The 19,319-nt window shown below is 40.1% G+C and overlaps 2 protein-coding genes across 10 annotated transcripts in view; one reads left to right on the top strand and one right to left on the bottom strand.

The window, feature by feature from the left end:
* Positions 1-9,707, bottom strand: part of LOC108881337 (unconventional myosin-IXb) — a 54,038-nt gene extending 44,331 nt beyond the window's left edge. For all 9 annotated transcript variants that reach the window (XR_007814878.1, XR_007814879.1, XM_018673277.2 and 6 more), the window contains exon 1: positions 9,273-9,707. The gene's annotated coding sequence lies outside the window, so the exon portion shown is untranslated. The remainder of the gene's footprint in view (positions 1-9,272) is intronic.
* A 4,428-nt stretch (positions 9,708-14,135) lies between these two features.
* On the top strand, positions 14,136-16,870 carry s1pr4 (sphingosine-1-phosphate receptor 4). The gene is made up of 2 exons (XM_018673285.2): positions 14,136-14,283; positions 15,001-16,870. The coding sequence occupies exon 2, from the start codon at positions 15,160-15,162 to the stop codon at positions 16,390-16,392; it is 1,233 nt and encodes a 410-aa protein (XP_018528801.1). The 5' UTR covers positions 14,136-14,283; positions 15,001-15,159; the 3' UTR covers positions 16,393-16,870.
* Positions 16,871-19,319: the final 2,449 nt, after the last annotated feature.

Below are 19,319 nucleotides of genomic sequence, written 5' to 3'. Positions count from 1 at the left end.
ATATACATTTAGGTGGTGGACAAAATAACAAAAACAACAGTAAGATGTAATATAATCGTCCAATAAATTGTATATTTTTTGAAATAGCCAGCAAACAGTTGTCTGTGCAGACAGCTGGAGAGGAGGCTGAAGGATATTATGTTACTTTTTTGCCACAAACTTAGGGGTGAAATGATTTGTCATTTAATCTGTTGGTTGATCATCATCAGAAAAATAACCAGTTAAAGTTTACAATGAATCCTTTTTTAAGAAAAAATGCAAAAACTCTACTGCTCTGCTTTTTCACATGGAAATATCTGCTGGTGTTCTGTGATAGTAGACCAAGTGTAGCTGGGTTTTTGAGTGTTGGTTGGTATGTCAACTTGGGATATGGAGGACGGTAATAGGTATTTTTCACAATTTCCTAACACGTTACACACCAAATGATTGATGGACAACTTAAAAAAAGTCAATCAACAGATTAACTGTTGGTGAAAATCATTGTTATTTGCAGCCTCGCTTGAATAGAGTCTATTGTTTTTGCTGTTCTACAACTTTTCAACTTTGGACAGGCGAATTAACAAAATATAGTTTTAGTTATAAGAGCTAAGACGGACCGAGTTAAGAAAGTTGTTCTCCTGTGGCCAAGGGTCGATACCTGAGTTCACTGCAATGATGTGGGGTGGATTATTTTACATGTTCTGTTCAGAAGTAGGTGCCTTGCAAATGATACAATGGTTGAATTTTACTATACCCTACTGTACTGTGTTGCATTCAAACATTCATGTTATTGTGTCCAACCAGTGCATGTGCAATCATTTTAAAGAAGGATGATTAAAGGATGGGGTCTCCAGTTAAGGAAACACTTCCTTCCAATTCAGCGTGATAAACTCTGTGCGCAAAACACAAACAAACATACAGTACACCATCTGGAGATGTGGGGCAGCTGCAGGCAGAAACCAGGAAGAGAAGAAAAGGAAGCAAGGGGAAGGAGGCAGACAGAGGGGATTATTGTACACGCTCACTCATGTGGGCTACCCCGCTCCAAAAACACTTCCCCAAACACATGACTCCATTGTAACACCAGAATAGTCACTGTGCTGCACCAAGTTCATACTTATTTAAAAAATCCCTTACCCTTGCCGACGGTTTCGCATGTCATACGTACATACACAGAGACACACACTTTTCTTTGTTCCTTACAGAGTAAAATAGTCCAGACAGCTAGGTAAAATGCTAAAATCTTGATCTTAAAATCCTGTTGGTGGGCACTATCACAGATAGCAGGAAGAAACTGAGATTTAAACTAAGTAACAGAGTCTAAAGCCTTTGATCTCTCTGCTACGACATGGTTTTAGAGTGGGTTGCTCACCGTGTTCTACGAACTGGGAAACTCCACAGGGTTAGTTAAATCACTCACCTTACACATGCTTTGACCTCAGTTTGAACTTAAAGTAGGACAAAAAGCAGCAGGAGCTTGAGATGAAGGATGTGTAATGAAAAGGAGTAATAAACAGGAGAAAGCATAATCTGATGTACAATAGATTACATGTAGTGTAGTTACTATAATCCACTGAAAACATCTTTCCTGTGATGTGGCCTGATGATGTTTGGGTGGCCTGGCAGATTCACACACCAACATGTGGAGGATAAGCATCTTAGAAAGGATCATTTCTTCCATCTAGACCTAGGGGGAACGTTTTTCTGAGTCTACCCGTCTTCATTGTTTTAAAAGATGTGGACTGGACACTAACAGGAGAAAAGAACCAAACTAATGGTGGGCAATGTCCTATGATTACCATAAAAACCCAGTCTTGATTAAAAAGAAAACACCACTGAAGATATTTTCCAAAAAGCACAACTTTTACTCCCACGGTCCTTTTCTTTTCCTCTTTTAACACCCCCTCCTCTCTCTCACCTGAGCCAGAAATTCTGAATGATTTCTGTCAGATGAAATGTAACTTACATATGGAGTCATTCATCAGTGACCGGAGTCAGACTGCGCGGTAAAAATAGAGCAAAAACAAACAGAGCAGAGCAGAGTCCAGCCAACAGAGAGCACACGGCCAAGGTCTGCTGTTCCTGCTCCATCTCTCTTTCTACCCATAGCTTGTCTCTTTCTTTCCATCTCTTTCCCCATCTGTGCCTCCCTCATCTGTACTTCTTCTGCGCTTTGATTTTTCTCTTTTACTCCTCTTGTCACTCTCCACGGCCTTCTAGGCATCCAGTGGTGAGACTAAAGCAGAGTCAGCACACAAAGTTCAACAAAGTGCAAAAAATACCCAAAACACACACCTTGTAATGGCATGTACATACTTTACAATACCTTACTCATTGCCACAGTAACAAAATATGATGTGATGAGGACCATTTTAGGCAATAAACACCATAAACTACTATTAGATTTACACCCACAGCTAATTACAGCGACAAACATCACACACTTCAAGCGACATTTTTGTCAACCTTGTATTCAGTAGTCCAACGCCGTGCCATCCAGCGTCCTCTGTAACACACTGATTTTCTTCGGCCCTGGCACGTATAATGGGAATGGTTTGTCACCTCCACCGCCTTGCCTGGCTGAGATTATTCATTTTTTCCTCTCATCGTCTCAAAAGTAGTGAGTAAGAAATGGCACTGAAGTAAATGAGTGCAGCCCAATTTGTGCCAATATATCCACGCCTTTAAAACTCTGAGAACATTTATATCAGGTACTGCTTCCTGCAGTCACTCAGGTTCATTCTTAAATCTCTTTTCTCCTCTGTATTTGCATTTTCAAAGTGTGTGTGGGAAATGCAAACACAGAGTGTATTGATAAATAAACAAAAACAGAACTTAAATTTCCCTGATTGTCATCACAGTCATCATGCAATGTGCATATTCATCTCTGTCATACAGGCAGCAGTTTGTGTTTTTTTCAGAAGGTACCAAACTACTGTGGTGCTTTAAGTTTACTAAGATAACCTCAACTACTTCTACCAAGTAAGGATTTCACAGTCTGTTACACATGGCCATAGTGTAAGTAGTGTTTGACAATTATGAAAAATAAAGCAGATGATATGAGTTAGACAGCGGTTGTTTCAAATCTGCTTGTTGGATGCAGTGATTTAGCTATCACAATATATTAAGCAAGTCCAATTTAGCCTTAAAACAGACTGCCAAATATTCTTAGGACCAGTTTCTGACAATATCCTTGGCTTGATTCTGTCATTTCCTGTACCTGTAAGAGGAATTTACAAGGATGTCATTATGATAGACATTTGTGTAAATAGTAACGACAGATAAGCTCAACATAATTATCATAGTATCTGTCTGGCTCTGCTTAGTTATACTAACGATCTTATTTTGACAGACACACTCAGAGCTGGGCCACAGTGCAACGCGATGTCAAACAGAGCCTCAGGGTGTGCCCTCTCTCTGTCCATAATCCAGAGCCGAGGGACAGGATCAGTGACCACAGAGAGGATGGAGGGGGAGTTTACAGCACTCACCACAGCCATCAACTAGTCAATCTGTGTCCACACGCACACACATACACACACGCAAACATTGCTCTTCCTGAGGGTGACCACTGCAGCTGAGGGGGTGGATAGTGAGTGAATGTCAAATTCAAAACAGACTTGAAGCACAGACTGGATTTCATTTATATATATATATATATATATATATATATATATATTTTTTTTTTTTTTTTTTTTTTTCCCCAAAAGGTTGTCTGAGTTGTTAGTGATATTGATGCATGGAGCATACTATACTTTAGCAAACCAAAACGTTTCCAGATGGGTCTGAGAACCAAACAGTAGAATCATACATAAAATGAAATGTCATAATCTATCGTGGACACTTTCTGTGTGTTGTTGTAGCTGAAATGTTACTGTTTGGTGGCCCTGTGTGGCTGCTGCTCATTTTTGGTTGACAGGCTGCAGGCTCCCACTGGGTGATCTCCGACCACAAGAGTGCTGGAGTGAAAACCCATGCATCAATATCACGAGTGGAGAGTAACTGACACCATCTCGTGTCAAAAACAGTGTAACTATCCCTTCAGAATGAACTGCTAAAGTTCATCTCACCCTCTCTCACTTTAGACTCCATACTTGTGATCGCAATGAAAGCTAAAGTGTGCTACCCAAAACACTAACAATAAAGATGTGTTTTGGATTTTAATCTACATGCCATTTAAAATCAGTGTGCTCAAGCTGAGCCTGAGAGTCGGTTAAAATTTGTCTTTCATGACATTGATGGACCACTTTTCACTTAACTGTGGAAAATTCTTTAGTTGTGTGTTTTGGTTAAAACTTTGCTTGGCTTATAACTGTGCCTATAATCAGAAAATAAACAGGCAGGTTTGACATAATCATAATAATCATCACAATCAAGCTTTGATCCCAATCATCTTGACCTGATGTGTTTGGACCTCACAATGACAGCTGAGTGAAGACTTTAGGCACAACAAACAAATGCACTGTAAGTAGGCCATCCCTAAACAGTCGGACTGCCTTTTCCTCACTTATACCCTATCATTACAGCTGGATATATTTATAAAGCCCATAAATTCTGCTTGCCACATTGAAAGTTACCAGGGAGTTTGTGGAACTGATGACTTTTTTGCACAGACTTTCTCCATCTGGTCCAGTCTCTGCAAAATACAGGTCAATGCAAATCCACACTGCAGTGTTCGGTTAGCAGCTTCCTGCGGAACACAAGGCTATTTTTTCCTCCTCATCTTTCACCACAGAAAGGCGGACCCTGGAGCATTCCTGTCACATTATTGGACTAACAGCTGACGCACCGTATGTACACAAAAAGGACACGCATATGCACACATACTGGTGTCCCATTTCTCCTTTCTGACCTTCTTTCCATTCATCCCTTCTTCTGTGTCCATACACCTACCCAGCTTTCTTTACAGACTTAATGGGTAACACTGATGGGAACTGTCAAGTTTTTACTCGTCACAGCCCATTCAAATCCACTATCAACGTCTGTGATGCAGAGATATAAAGATGAGGGTCTTTCAACGGCTGAGAGATACGCGATCTTAGATTCTTGCTATCCTGAAATCATAACACTATCACCTGAGCCAGCCCACAGGTTAACAAAAGGCAGAATGACACCTAGGCCCAGCCCATCCTAGTACTCTTAAACAGCAGTGTAAGTAACAGACTAATACAGATATCTTCCTGATGAGCCCACAGGTAAATAGAAACACAAGCCTTGACATGTCTGACTTTTTTTGCCAAGCCCTTGGCAATGAGCCTTTCACTGTCTCTCATGTAGCAGAAAACAACATTTGTCTCTCAACATTTACGGGACCACATCTTAAAAAAGTAATGTAGCATAATGAAAAATACACAACCATCTACTTTTTAGTCATCATGCAATTTGTGTGTATTTGGCAATGCATGTCACCTCAAACAAAAAAGATCTGTTGACTTAATTTAAATTTGTCTGTAACGTTAAGAAACCATAACTACCTCACTGATGAGAAATACATTGTGTTTGCCTCAAGACAGTTGAGCTAGATGGTCTATGTGACCTGGTGAAGTTTTTCCGCAGAGCCATGGGACTGCAGGTGTCTGCGTCACTCCACAGGTAGCCTACATCATCTTAACCCAGTTCGCCAGCTGCACATAGAGACAACGCATGATGCTAAGGGACTCATTATAAATCGCTGTGCTGCAACAGCACACCATAGCTCATCCTGTCCCTCTGTCCTTGTTTTGTCCTGCACAGTAACTCAAGAGCAGATTCATACTGGATTCACATGAACTTCAAACTTCAGGTTTTAAACCAGTCTAACAGATGAAATATAACAAGGCAATTTAATTCCTTAATTTCCACTATACTTTCACTAATGATTCATGAATCAGTTGTGAGACACTGAAAAAAGTTTCCACACAGGTGTAGAAAACCCCAACACATTTGGAACTTGAAACACACATGTTAGAACAGACACTAGACAGAGCTGTTGACAGAAACATTGCAACCTACACAAAGTAGTTTTCGCTATCTGCAATGCAAAACAACAACTCCCACACCTCTTAAGTCATCAGCTAAAAATAAAATACTTCTATTCAACTAACCTCAAGATGTGAAACACCAAGAATTTTCACATGACATCAATATAAAAAAGATCATGCCACTGCATAATCATTTTTCACCCACCATTTCAACATTGTTGCCTTTGAAAAACACTTTAGCTATTTAATAAACTATCTTGCTGCTCGTGGTGTCACAGCAGAGAGCAGTTTGCTTGATAAGCATCATATTAGGAAACAACAGCAGTTCCTCTAATGTTGTTCAAGGTAATGGCCTAAATTTGCTAAAAACACTGAGATACAACAGTGAACAGGGCACTGACATTACAGATAAAACCAACAGCCCTGTGGAAATGTAAAGCAAAGAAAGCTTAGCTGAGATTAGACTGATTTATAGTGTTATCTGTGGGGAAATTAATATCTAATAACACACAAGGTAAGATTTAGGGGCATAAAATAAACACAATGAAGCTGAATATGAAAGCCTGGTCAGAGGAAACCCTTGAATCTCTCCTCTGAGAAATACTGGCACAGCTATGATTGAGGCAATTATCTTTTCATCCGCAGTTTCACACAATTGCATCCGCCAGGATGTGTAGACCAATTACAACTCAAGGCTATCCTCTTTCCCCCTCCCCCCTTCTTGTCCTCAACCACTGTCAGCTCTGCAGTGGGGCTTGCTGAGTACAAACCATTAGCAGGGGGCCATATGGCCCTTTTCTTTCAAACATGGCAGAGAGCCTTTCTGTGGACTGACAGAGTGTTTAGAAGCACCTTAGGGAGGTCTGGGATAAAATGTACTGTATTGCAACATAATTTGAGGGGTTTTCTGATCTTTATACCAGAACAGACCTGTTCAATGGGAAAAACAACACACTTTGATGAATACTACAGCTCCAGTTCACATGCCATTCATTCAGTTTAGAAAGCATTATATGCTCATATCTTAATAACATCTGTATTCAGTTACATGCCTTCTGCTCATTTTTAAATTTCTACATAGTTACTTTGATTGAAACTGCGAGACAGCAACCTTTCTAATAAATGGAGATTTGACTCGTAAGCTTTCTCTGAGGGATTGGGATGTTAATTACATTTTGAATATGACAGATGGGGACCTTGATTGTATTGAATATGCTGATGCTTGATCCACAGCATAATGTAGTTGGCAGGCCCTTCACAGCCAGGCTTGCAGATGCTGCACACACATGTACCCACAACAGCTCCTCACACCTCCTTTGTCACTCACTTTGCCCAGTGCAGCTGAAGAGGGTTGTCACATTTATAGTTACATTACTGTTACCTTTACTAAACAGGGTTTCAACAGCATTACTCTATGATGCTCAATCTATCAAGGTCAAACATATTGGTTAAATTAAAATGCAATTTACATTCTGTTCAATGTCACTTGAATTGGTCTTAAAAGATTTTATTTAAAAGCTGTCAGCATGTGCTTCTCTTTTAAATGAAACCTAATTTATATTTAATGAAGAACTTACGTATGATTCAATGATGAAATGTGATGTTTTTTAAATCTGAAAACGTATGACAAAAATTGGTCACTTAGTTACTGAGTTATTGCCAAGGTAATTATAGTTGATGACAAATGAATTTAAAACAGTTCCGTTTACAAATCTATTTTAATCAAAATAAGAATTAATCTGATTTGAAAGTAACATGAAGCAACCCATCACTAACTGAAATACAACTAAATTACCTGAAAAAAAATAGACACATTAAATTTCTACAATGATATGACGAGACATAAATGAAACGCTATTCCAGCCCCCGTGTAGCTGCTGGTGAGACAGAAGGAAGTGTAAATATACATAACTGCAGCATGACGAAATTATCTGCTAGTTAGGCCACTGGACGAACACAACTGTACTCAGACCAGAGTAAACCAGAGAAATGGAAAGAGGGAAACAGAGAGGGAGAGGAACTTCCAAGTGAAGTGCATATGTGCGTAATTTTAATGTTCCTATGTATGATTACTTTTTTCCACCACCCAGATGTTAGTCATGTAGCAAGAGCTCAGTCCTGCAGCTTGTGTGGATGTCTTTGTTAAGGTTTGTCCAGTGTGCTACTGTACAGAGGAAGCAGCTACAAAATGATCTCATCACTGTGATTATTTCACATGTGATTCTGGATACATTTGCCATATTGTAGTGTTAATCATACTGGCAAATATCCTTTTAAATATCATGATACTAATTTTAACACATCTCCTTCTAACTGCTGTCTTCTGAAATAAGGTGATATGGTCACAGCAGTTTTGCGTGACAACAACCATAATCCAGGGGTGGTGATATTAATAATGCTGTGCCATGACAGGAAAAGTAGGTAGCACCAGTCACCGCTGATATTACTCAACCAGACAATCAAAGAAACTTCAGATGGTTGTCATTTATGTGAAAAGTAGCTGTAAAGTCTGGGGGAAAGACAACATTTAATCTATGTCATGACATCAGGATAAAAGTTACAGACAATACCTATTGCATATCATGATAACAGTGCTATATTGTTATCATACCATTCTGGAGTGGATCAGTTGCTTCATTATTAACTTATTTTACTACAACACCACACTAACAACTATGATATACTGGTAATTTGGAGAAACCTAAGTTACCCCCTTTCTTGACAATTCTGGCTGGATTTACTCCAAGGACTCAAGAGTGTGTTGCTCCAGACTCATCACTGTAGAGCTTTTTTTTCCTTCCTGAAATCTAAGTGAACCTTGTTGACCCCAACACAACAACAACAACCCACTGACATGTAAGTTAGCCACATTGTGCACCAGGCCTGGAGGACTCTGCACTGCAACAAGTCAGCCAACATTCCCAGCTCATTCACACACACACAGGATGCAACTATGCTACTGTGAGTGTGTGTCACTGACCAAACAGGCGACATGCTGTTATCACCCAGTGTCATTACAGTTAGACAGGAAGGCTGTGAAGGTTACCTAGTAGATCCATTTTGTTTTAAAATGGGACATTAACTATTAACCATCAATAGAGAACACTTAGGGTTGATATTAAGCGCAGATATTCACTGACTAGCCGCTTAACAATAACTTCCTACAACAGCTCTGTCAATACAGTGTCTGGTAGCCATAAGAATAAAACACACATCTTTCGACAACGATAAACCAAATTATTCGACAAATTCATTATCCTGCCGTGTAAACATTTGCTTTAAAGAACAAGCTCGTACAAAGTGAAGGGCTCAAGCAAATAGTATTTAACGTACCTTTCCCGGCTGATTTTCTCATTGTCTCCGTGTAATCCTTAACTGCATTCCCCGCGATTCGACCGACTGGTGGACAAATAAATGATTATCAAGTCGCAGCTTTTCAGTTTGTGAGCTCTTCTTCTCCTTTGACTGAAACCAAGACTGACTTATATATCAAGCAGGCTAACAACGCTTGGAGTCCCAGACCAGACAAAGCTCAGAGTTGAGTCAGTTTTTAAGGTTTGAAACCGGGGCGGAGAGAAAAATAAAACGAACCGACAAAAAAAGCGTAGCTTACTTATAAAGCTTATTTTAAATAAGGAAGAGCAGTCTCTGGGATAAAACAGGCTCAAAAGTCCAGTCTTTTCTGGCAGATTGTGTTGGTTTCAGACCGGCTAACCAGCTAGCCTGTCGCTACTTCCTTTCTCTGCCTAAATAGCAGCGGCAGTGTGAGCGGTGAAAAAAAAGTTGAGGAAAAAAGGCACAAGCCAGATTCTATACAATGAGGGCACCCTGTTGCTTTGGGAGCAATTGTTAAAGAACAGCGCCCTCTGCTGGATTACAGCGGCGGTACTACAGGGTGGCATCAGTGCTCTGAGTTTTTAAATCCGTTGCCTGGAGCTGGAAGGATGGGTGTACCGGTTTAGGGGGAGTACACGGATTTGATTTTCGGAGTAGAAATATTACATTACACTTGACACAGATAACTGCAGGGTTTCGTTTTAAAACGGATGCATGGGTTCAATTCTGCCAACAGCAGCTTCGGTTGAATATTCTGTTGCTAATAGCAACAACCACTGGCAGAGTTCCATGGTAGATCATTTGACCGAACAAATAAGGAACAAGTATCTTTTATATACTCCCCAAATTTATTTTATTAAATATTGCAGCATTATATGTGGGTGTTCTTTTTTTAAAAAAAAAACAAATCAAAACAAAACAAAACAAAAACGATTCTTTAAATGGTGATTTAACACATTACTTTAGTTTTTGGTAGTTGTCTAATCCAGCATTCTAAGTAACCATTAAATAAGCAGTTGTTTGGCCAATTGTAAGGCCCATGTGTTCTTAACTTTTCACTTATACTCTTTTGGACTTTGGATTACTTAATATTTTGCGCTCCTTATGGGGATTTAATATTTTTCACTACTACTACTACTGCTGGCGTGAGGGATAAAATTTTAAAGTTAAACATAATAGTCCATAGTTTCAGTAAATCCAGTTTCTTTGTTTTGCTTAAAAATAATTATTTTCTCATTATTTTCTATCATTAAATTTGTTGTGTTTATCCAGTAGTTTTCCCAGTTTTACCACTGCTTCCAGTAAAAATTCTTCTATCTTCAACCTTTATGGTAAGTAAGTTTAGCTCACTATGTAGCTATGTTTGTAGACGTCAATGAAATGCAAAGTTAGTGTGTGTGTTTATTTTAAGTTAAGAAACCGAGATTTCAGAGAGCCCAGAGTGTGAAATGCAAAACCAATGGTTCAAAATATACACAGGTGAAGAATTCTAAATTGATTTATTACAACTGATGTTGCATTAAGCTGTGTCTTCAATCTATAGCTTAAATAATTACAATGTTCTAAAGGTGAGAACAACATTGTGACATTTCATGTTTTCCTCTCGACAGGAAAATGGCTGTAATATTGTTTTGTGGCCACCAGATGTCGACTGCTCAACACCAAGCACGTCAGTCAACCTTACCACAGGGACTGTACGTCTGGACCCAAGCAACCACCAATTACCAAACTAAATAGGTTATTATATAAATTACAATAAATGGCCAGATGGTGTCATCATAACAAAAAAAGTTCTGCATTGTGCGTCTCAACCATGAGATTAATCAAAAAATAATAATTCATACAGGTTCCACCATGAGTCCATTTCTCCAACAAATTGTCCATAATTGTAATCACATTTTTACACAGTCCATTTTAACTGTATAAATTATCCTTTTATTACACAGTTCTGATATTTGTCAGCGTTTGGCCACAACACACAATGGAAGTTGTCGTCAAAGACCCACAACAGGAAGGGAGGTGGTTTCCTAGATGTTTAAACTTCCACTGATCAGTGTTTGCCTTTTCATATTAACAATGAATCAAGTGCCTGTGTGCACTGTGAAAGGGATGATGGTGCAGTGGATGTGTAAGTTGGCAATTTGTTTGCAAATATGCAAACCACAAAAACTTTATAAGGCAGCAGTACAGGAAGGTGTGTGCCATGGAGAACCAACAGTTTGCAGGTTTTCACTTCAGCCTTTGACCTTGTCATGAGCTGTTTCCCTGTCCTTAAAGGAGTGCTAATCAGTTGCTGGAAATTTTGGTTGCATTGAAACCCTGCAGACTGTTGGCTCTCCATGGGACATATTTGTCAACCCCTTGTTTTGCTTGTAGCTCAATTGCAAGTCATTTCCCTCATGTGCTTGGACCTAAGCAGCAACTACCAAAGCTGAACTCAAAGGCAAATATGAAAAGTCTCTGTGATACTCACTAGGTGCTGCCACTAAGAAAACTCTGGCCTTGTCCTCTGCTAACCTTCAAGGTCTCACTGTGAAATTAGTAAAGACCTTAAGGGCCATCTCACAGATTTTAAAACTGCTTTATGCACATTCTCCATAAGTCTGGAACATTGTAGACTTTCTTTGACGTATTACTTTACCCACAATTCACAGTATTCTTGTGTTAAAAACAGGGAAGTCTGATATCATCATACAAAGAGCTGACAATAACAAGTTTCAACATATATATAGTGTCAACATATTGTCAAGTTAGACACTTGGTGAAGGCAAGATCATGCAGATTTTTGCTTTAAACATTGCTGGATATATATGTTGCTAAGTGATTATATGAAAAACAACACACCCCTACAGTCATACTTTTTTATAGGTGATGGGCTGGAGCTTTTCTTTCTGGAGTTTGCATGTTGGCTTGTGTTTCCTCCCATAGTTCAAAGACATGCTGCGCAGGTGAACTGGAAACTCTAAATGTCTGCATGTGTGATAGACTGGTGACCTGTCTGCGTGCTCTCTCCCCACCCTGCAGCCTCGGACATGCTGCAGGCAAGTACAGCATAAAAGATAGTTGCAAGAGTCATTTTGGTGGATAAGTCTCTGTCTTGAAGCCACTACAGTAACAGTCTACAGGGCTTGCTTATCACTTTAAAAAAACACACACACTTGTGGTTTAGAATACGCACTTGTGGTCACAGTTCTGTTTGAAGTAATATTTTCAGAGTAAGGGCGTTTTCAACAGTCGTGGGTGTTGTTTAACACCTCATGTTGTTGTAGCCTGTTGTGCTTTTTTTTTTTTATTGTATTTTTTTCCCTTTTTCCTCATTTCATCTGCAAAACAGCCGCACCACTGCATGATTAGATTTAATATCAACATATGATATCAACATTGTTACCATATGGCTTATTGATGGCTGGTCTTTCACACCTTAAGACTAAAAAAGAGAAGTTGTGTGTTAGAAATTAGCAGCTTTAGTTTCATAGTGGAGGCCCATGATGAATGTTACGCCTCATTAAAGTCTGACAAAATGTAGGTCAAGTGTCTCACGGTTATATTCACTCCACATTGTTTCTGTATTTCCATGCACAGCCTTGTTTTGTTCTTGAATGGAGAAGCCCTGCAAAAAGGGGGAAAACTGTTGAGTAAAACCGCAGAAAACATATTTGTGATGGACATAGATGGAAGATGACAGATAATACCCACTTGCAATTTTTCTTATTCCTAAAATAATAACATTTGCTGTGAGCATGAAAAGCATCATTTTCTTATGAAAACATTCGGGGCATTGGCATGATTATAGTTATATTTTCTCAAAGGTTTCATTTGACCTTTTTTCAGACCACTCCAGCATGCTTTTTGAAGTATTTGATAAATGATAATTATAGTGCAGTGATACAATTAGAGCGTACTTTGCTGAAAGCTTGAAATATATAATCATAGCTCTTTGAAAACTCCGCTCTGAAGAGCAAATGTGTTCAGCCACGAGCTCTGGTTTTGCTCATATTTGAAAAGTGGTTTCTTGATTTTGGGGTCTGGCATCACTTTCTGGTGCTTGCAAGATGAACCATATGCTGGTTCTCAGTATGTTATGTGTTTATGGTTGACTTGAAAGTGCCCTTGGCCTCAATGACACTGCCTGTCTTATGCCATGTGGTTTGGGTCCATTGGCACATGGTTGGAAGTTTGTTGAAGTCAAGTGTGCCAGTGCATAGTGACAATAAGAGTGACTAGTGTGACTGTGTCCTGTCTCTACCCAAACCAGCCACAGCTGTGTGATGAGGCATATGAAACCCTCTATCTGCAGGGAGGGGTACCTTTCCATCTGATTGGGAGTTCCTGTTTTTCTCTTGTACTTTCTGAGAAATATTGAGAAAAAATATAAATTCTAATTTGAGGCTTTTGTAATGAGGCCTTGGCCAGGTGCCATGATCTTCCAAATGCAAGTGAGATTCTTGCTACATATCCTTGAAAACATTGAGTCATGTCACTTTACAAAACATTTACAACCAGTACAACCAGCTCGTGGCACGTGTTTTGAAAGACCTTTTCCCGTATAAGTTATAATAGGTCAGCTTGAGCAATAGTGTTTTAGCATGAAGTAGTAGGAACATCTGCATGATGTCCTTGAAAAACGCAATGATTTTGACACACCAGAAAAATGATGGAAAATTGTGGCTCATCAATTAGAATAAGAACAGATTATCTTAAATTATTAGTGAATAATCATCGGGGCAACATTTGACCTCTTTATCTGTGAAGTTCTAAAGTGTAAACAACTGTGAAATTCTTACAGTTGCTTTTTCCCTTTACAAGATGATAGAACAAAAGTGTGTGTTGCATATCACATGTGTGTGTGTGTGTGTGTGTGTGTGTGTGTGTGTGTGTGTGTGTGTCTGTGTGTAATTGGGTGTGGTGTGACTACCTACTCTGGCTTACTTCCCCATCAAAAATCTGTAGTAGTCAGCTACAACTGCGCTATCTTCTCATAAGCTCAGCATCACCACCAGCAGCCAGAGTAAGTACCCTCCACTGCACAGCGTTCACTTCCCTCTACAGCTCTGATATTTACCTGGAGTGATTTTTATCAATATATATAAGAACATATGATTAGAATAAAATGTAAAATATTTGAAATTTTGAACAAATTTCTGCATTTCTGCTTCACCCCTGTGGTTTGGCATGCAGTGTTTGATGAGGAAAAACTAGTTTATTTTTTAAAACTTTAATCAGTTTTTATTTAAAACTTAGTTTTAACTTTAAGTTTTAGGGGTTTTTTATTAATTAGTTTTGATTGTTTGTAGAGGGTTTAAGGAGAAAAAGTTTTAAAAAAATTATGTTCTTGCTTTTTTGTAAAATACACAAGGTAATAAGATCATGAAGCAGTAATTCAGTCAAAATCGCTACCTGGGTTTTTTTGTGTTATGTGTGTGTGTGTGTGTGTGTGTGTGTTTTTAGTAGCAAGTATTTTCCTTTTTTTCTTGTCTTATTTGTATTTCCTTCATGTGGTGATTTAAATGCCCTCGGCAGCTGCGCACTCATCCTGTGTTAACCACAGCAAGGTGGAGTACTGTGGCACACGAGGGAGGCATTTAAATGATGCCTTTTAAATTTATTGAGGCACTGTGATAAGGATGCTCACAGAGTGAAGGGGAAAGATTTCTTTAATCGGTTTGATTTTCATACAGATGGCATCTTGAAATTGTTCTTATTTCTTCTTTCTTTGTCTGCTCAGGTGTGTGTTGAGCACAGGCACAGAGCTCCATTGGTTAGAGTGTGTTGACAGCCTGTTTGATCACAGGAGTGCCACACTAATTCCCGTGCAGCTCGCACCAGCTCGGTTCAGCCTGTTCACTGCCCACAAGCCTTGATCGTGACCGTCCAAGCCACTGCTATGAGTGTCATCTCCTCCCTCACCTCCTCCTCCTCCTGCCCTGACTTGTACCACTCACCCAGTTACTCCACTAATGGCACCATATCGGACACCAGTGAGATCAGCCACATGATCCTGCGGCATTACAACCACACGGGCCGCCTGCAGAACAGGACCATCTCAAACACCCAGAGCCACATCAGCGTAGCCGGGGCTGTCTTCCTGTTCTTCAGCATTTTCATCATACTGGAGAATCTCCTGGTGCTGGTGGCCGTCATCTCCCGCATCCTCCATAGCCGGCGCTGGGTGTACGTCTGCATTGCCAATATCACACTCAGTGATCTCCTCACAGGTGCCTCCTACCTGGTCAACATCTGCATGTCTGGCAGCCAGACTTTCCGCCTCACCCCTGCTCTGTGGCTCTTCAGGGAGGGGATGCTGTTTGTGGCCATGGCAGCATCCATATTCAGTTTGCTGCTGATTGCTGTGGAGCGTTACACCACTATGATGAAGCCACTGCCCCAGAAGTCACCGAGGAAGACCTACTATAGGATCTACAGCCTGGTGGCACTCTGCTGGGTTTTGGCCCTAGTGATTGGTTTCCTCCCTTTGCTGGGCTGGAACTGTGTTTGCAGCCTGGACGAATGCTCCACCCTCCTCCCTCTCTACTCCAAGACCTACATCTTTTTCTCTCTCTTCATCTTTTTCATCATCCTCCTGGCTATTTTTGTGCTCTATGGTGCCATCTACTGCCACGTACACAGGAGTGCACAGCTTGGCCCCCATCGTAGTCGCAAGCGCTCCTTGGCCCTGCTTAAAACTGTCATCACCATCGTTGGGGTCTTCGTGCTCTGCTGGGGCCCACTGTTCCTGCTGCTCCTGGTGGATTTCTTCTGCGACTCCCGCCAATGCACGCTACTGTTTAGCGCCGACTATTTCATCTCCCTGGCTGTCTTGAACTCTGGCCTGAACCCCGTCATCTACGCCCTGGGTAGCAGCGAGATGAGGAAGGCTATTGCCGAGCTGCTGTGCTGCTGCTGCCTGAAGGCCGGCCTCTGCCACCCAGACACATTCATGTCCAAAGACACCAGCAGCACCTCCGAGAGCAGGCGGGACAGTCTCAGGAACAGCTTCAGCAAAGTCAGGAATCTGAGCGTAGCCTCCCCACCTTCAACTCCGAGCAAACCCCGCAGGGCACCCAAAAAATGCAGGCTGAGCTCCACGACCAGCTGCCTGTCAGTTTCAAGTGGTTAAAACCACAACGTGCTCCCCTCCCAAGCAAACAAGACCTGTGTGCATTGATACACATCTAACCGTTTCCTCTAAGTTTTGGTTTGACTGTTTACTGCTTTGCCAGCAGGTACTTGCACTGATGATTATGCACTGTCAGAAAACCCGATAAAAATATGAATTTATCCTTAAGTTTGCAATAGTATCACAAATAGCAGAATGTTGTTTTTGCATTACCAGACATTCATTTTATCTATGCATTTTACACATCTACTGTACTGAATTGTTGCACTGTTCTTATTTACTTTTACCAAGACATATATATATATATATTATGGATGTTTATTCACAAGTATAATTATCTGTGGAGAAAGAACATTGAAATGTAAAATGTGCAAAATGGGAAAACATGTATTCTCTGTACATACGGCATTATTTGTTAACATTTTGTATTACCCTGACGTTGGATGATGAAAATATGAATAAAGTTTATTTTGCTTTATGTATGAGTGCATGCTGTTTTCATTAAGTATAGTACCTTAGCTTTCCTCTGGAGGGAGACACGTCACCGAAGCTTCGGTTCCAGCAGATGGATCAGATGATTCAAAATACTTAGGATTTCCACCAGTCTTAAAATAGATAATAAAATGGAGGTAACCTCAACACGAATGCTCAATAGTTTTATAGATTTACAATATATGCATTTTACGCATCCCGCCACTTTAAAATCATGTATTTTAATCTCTACTAAATCTTTCTTTGTTCACAAGTTTAATACAGATTCTGCAAAAAAAAACAAAACAAAACAAAAAAAAACATGAAACAGTACATGAGAGGAAATATTTCTTAATATGGATTTATGGAGGGTTTGTCTTCTTTGCTATATGTTACAGACTCAAAAAGGCCTTTTCCAGACTGCTCTCCTCTCTCTTCTTTTCTGACAAGATGACTGATTGAAGTTCAGTGCAGAGGAGGTGAGGGCTGGGACTGCAGCCCCAAGGGCACACGCAGCCCAGGCTAATTGATAAATTCATTATGACTGTCTGGCTGGTTAGAAAGATAAGGTTTAGCAGATAGTATGTGCCTGTGAGTTATACCGGCTACTGTACTGTACACCCACTGCTGCACACTGGAACTACTTGTTTTGTCATGAACTGAGATTGTAGGAGGTATTTTCACAAAACGGTCTGATACTCTGCAGAGTATGCAAAGCAGTTTCACTATGTATTTCATAAAACAGTCACCGCAGTAGATGGCACCCACAAGGTGCAGTCTCACAAGGTGTGACAACTCAATACTATGTGCTATTTAAAGGTTGACGATTGGAAAGTTCACAGTTTCAGAATAATGTGCCTGCTTTACTTTCTTAAGTATCTATACTCACATTGAGGCAATGGCACAGGTATCGCATCATGTCTTATGGGAATAATAATTTGCATGTTAAAACACAGCAATCTTCAATCCTCAACTTCAGTTAGTTGCAGGGAGGTGAGTTGTGATCTGACAGCCTGAGCAAACAACCCACCAACTGCCAACAGCTCAGATTCAAATGTTGCTAACTGTTGATTGGTGCTCAGAGGTGTGTGACATCACTGTTTTCCAACTAACCCTGCCCACCTCCAACCAGTGAGAAAAAGCCCAGACAAAAACACAGAAAACGACCTTAAATCAATCATTTGAAATATTAAAAAGACAGAAAAATAGTGTAGAAAATGGCATGATGACGTAGCACAGCATCAGTCAGGGTAAAGAGCAAATTGAGGAAATAGGTTTTAGGCCCTGTGAGCATGAAGAACCTATTTTGTCCCCTACAGGTGCAGGAACTTAAACCTCTTTAAAAAAAAACAAAAAAACATTACAATAATAATAATAATGTGCCAGTGGACATTCTGACAGAGATTGATGCAGTACAACAGGTTGTGACTGAAATGCATGATTATTACTAAACAGCTGACAGATTGATGTGCAGATATGAGTCTGACTATTTGTGTGTGTGAATGAGTCATGTTCGCAAACCCATGCTGACAATAAAGGAGATTAGGCAAGATGGTGAAAATATCCTTAATCCTTTTACTCAGCCAGAATTTGAAGAATATTGCTCTAAATGCCTTTAAGTGTCCCCCTGGTCCAGAATTACTGGTCCTCAAGTTCCATTAGCTTCCACAGGAAGTATATTTTCTCATAGAGGGTCTTTTAAAAAGCTCAGACATGATACTGGGATTTTCTGTGCATAGACTAATGAGTATTTATCTTCTACTGAACTGCCTAGTGTATTGTAATTTTCAGCATCTATATTTCAGCCAATATCATCATGTTTCAGTTTTTCAGAAAGGACAGTGAACCAAGAAATGTCACTTTAGTCTATAAGGGAAAGTGCAAGAGAAGCTAATCTGGAAGTTAAGAGGGACTTTAGTTCTACAGAACTGTGTATAGACATGCAAGCGAGGAATTCTCACTTCACTTTGGTCCCAAACAAATCAACAACTGCAAGTCATCATAGCTTTAAGAACAATTCACTTGCTTGTCAATACTGACGTTTGACATGCTCCGCTATCCTGCCAGGCTGTCATGTAGCCGTTCCTGTTTGTGACGTGTGTGAGCTGCACAGGCTCGTCAGTGACGCCCGAGAAAAGGAAATGAGGCGTTGAGGTGAGAAAGGAAGAACTCTGCTTTTGTACTTTCACCTGAAGCCTCCCACGCTGTGTCTGGGGTGATTGTGCTATGCGATAATGGCAGGAAAGCACATATATATAATTATTATTTACTTAATTATTTTCTTAGGGCAGCGAAGAAACTTTAAATTTAACACATACAAATACATACTCAGGTGGAACTGCACATGCATGACCTTTAGGCCCACACATACAGTACATATTTAATATGCATGTGCAAACACACACAAAGACATACATGCCCATAAACACACTCATACACACACTAAATCCGATCTC

The sequence above is a fragment of the Lates calcarifer genome, linkage group LG17 (assembly GCF_001640805.2).
Source record: "Lates calcarifer isolate ASB-BC8 linkage group LG17, TLL_Latcal_v3, whole genome shotgun sequence".
Taxonomy (NCBI): Eukaryota; Metazoa; Chordata; class Actinopteri; family Centropomidae; genus Lates; species Lates calcarifer.
Note: the sequence above shows the minus strand (reverse complement) of the source record. Positions and strands in the feature narration are given on the sequence as shown.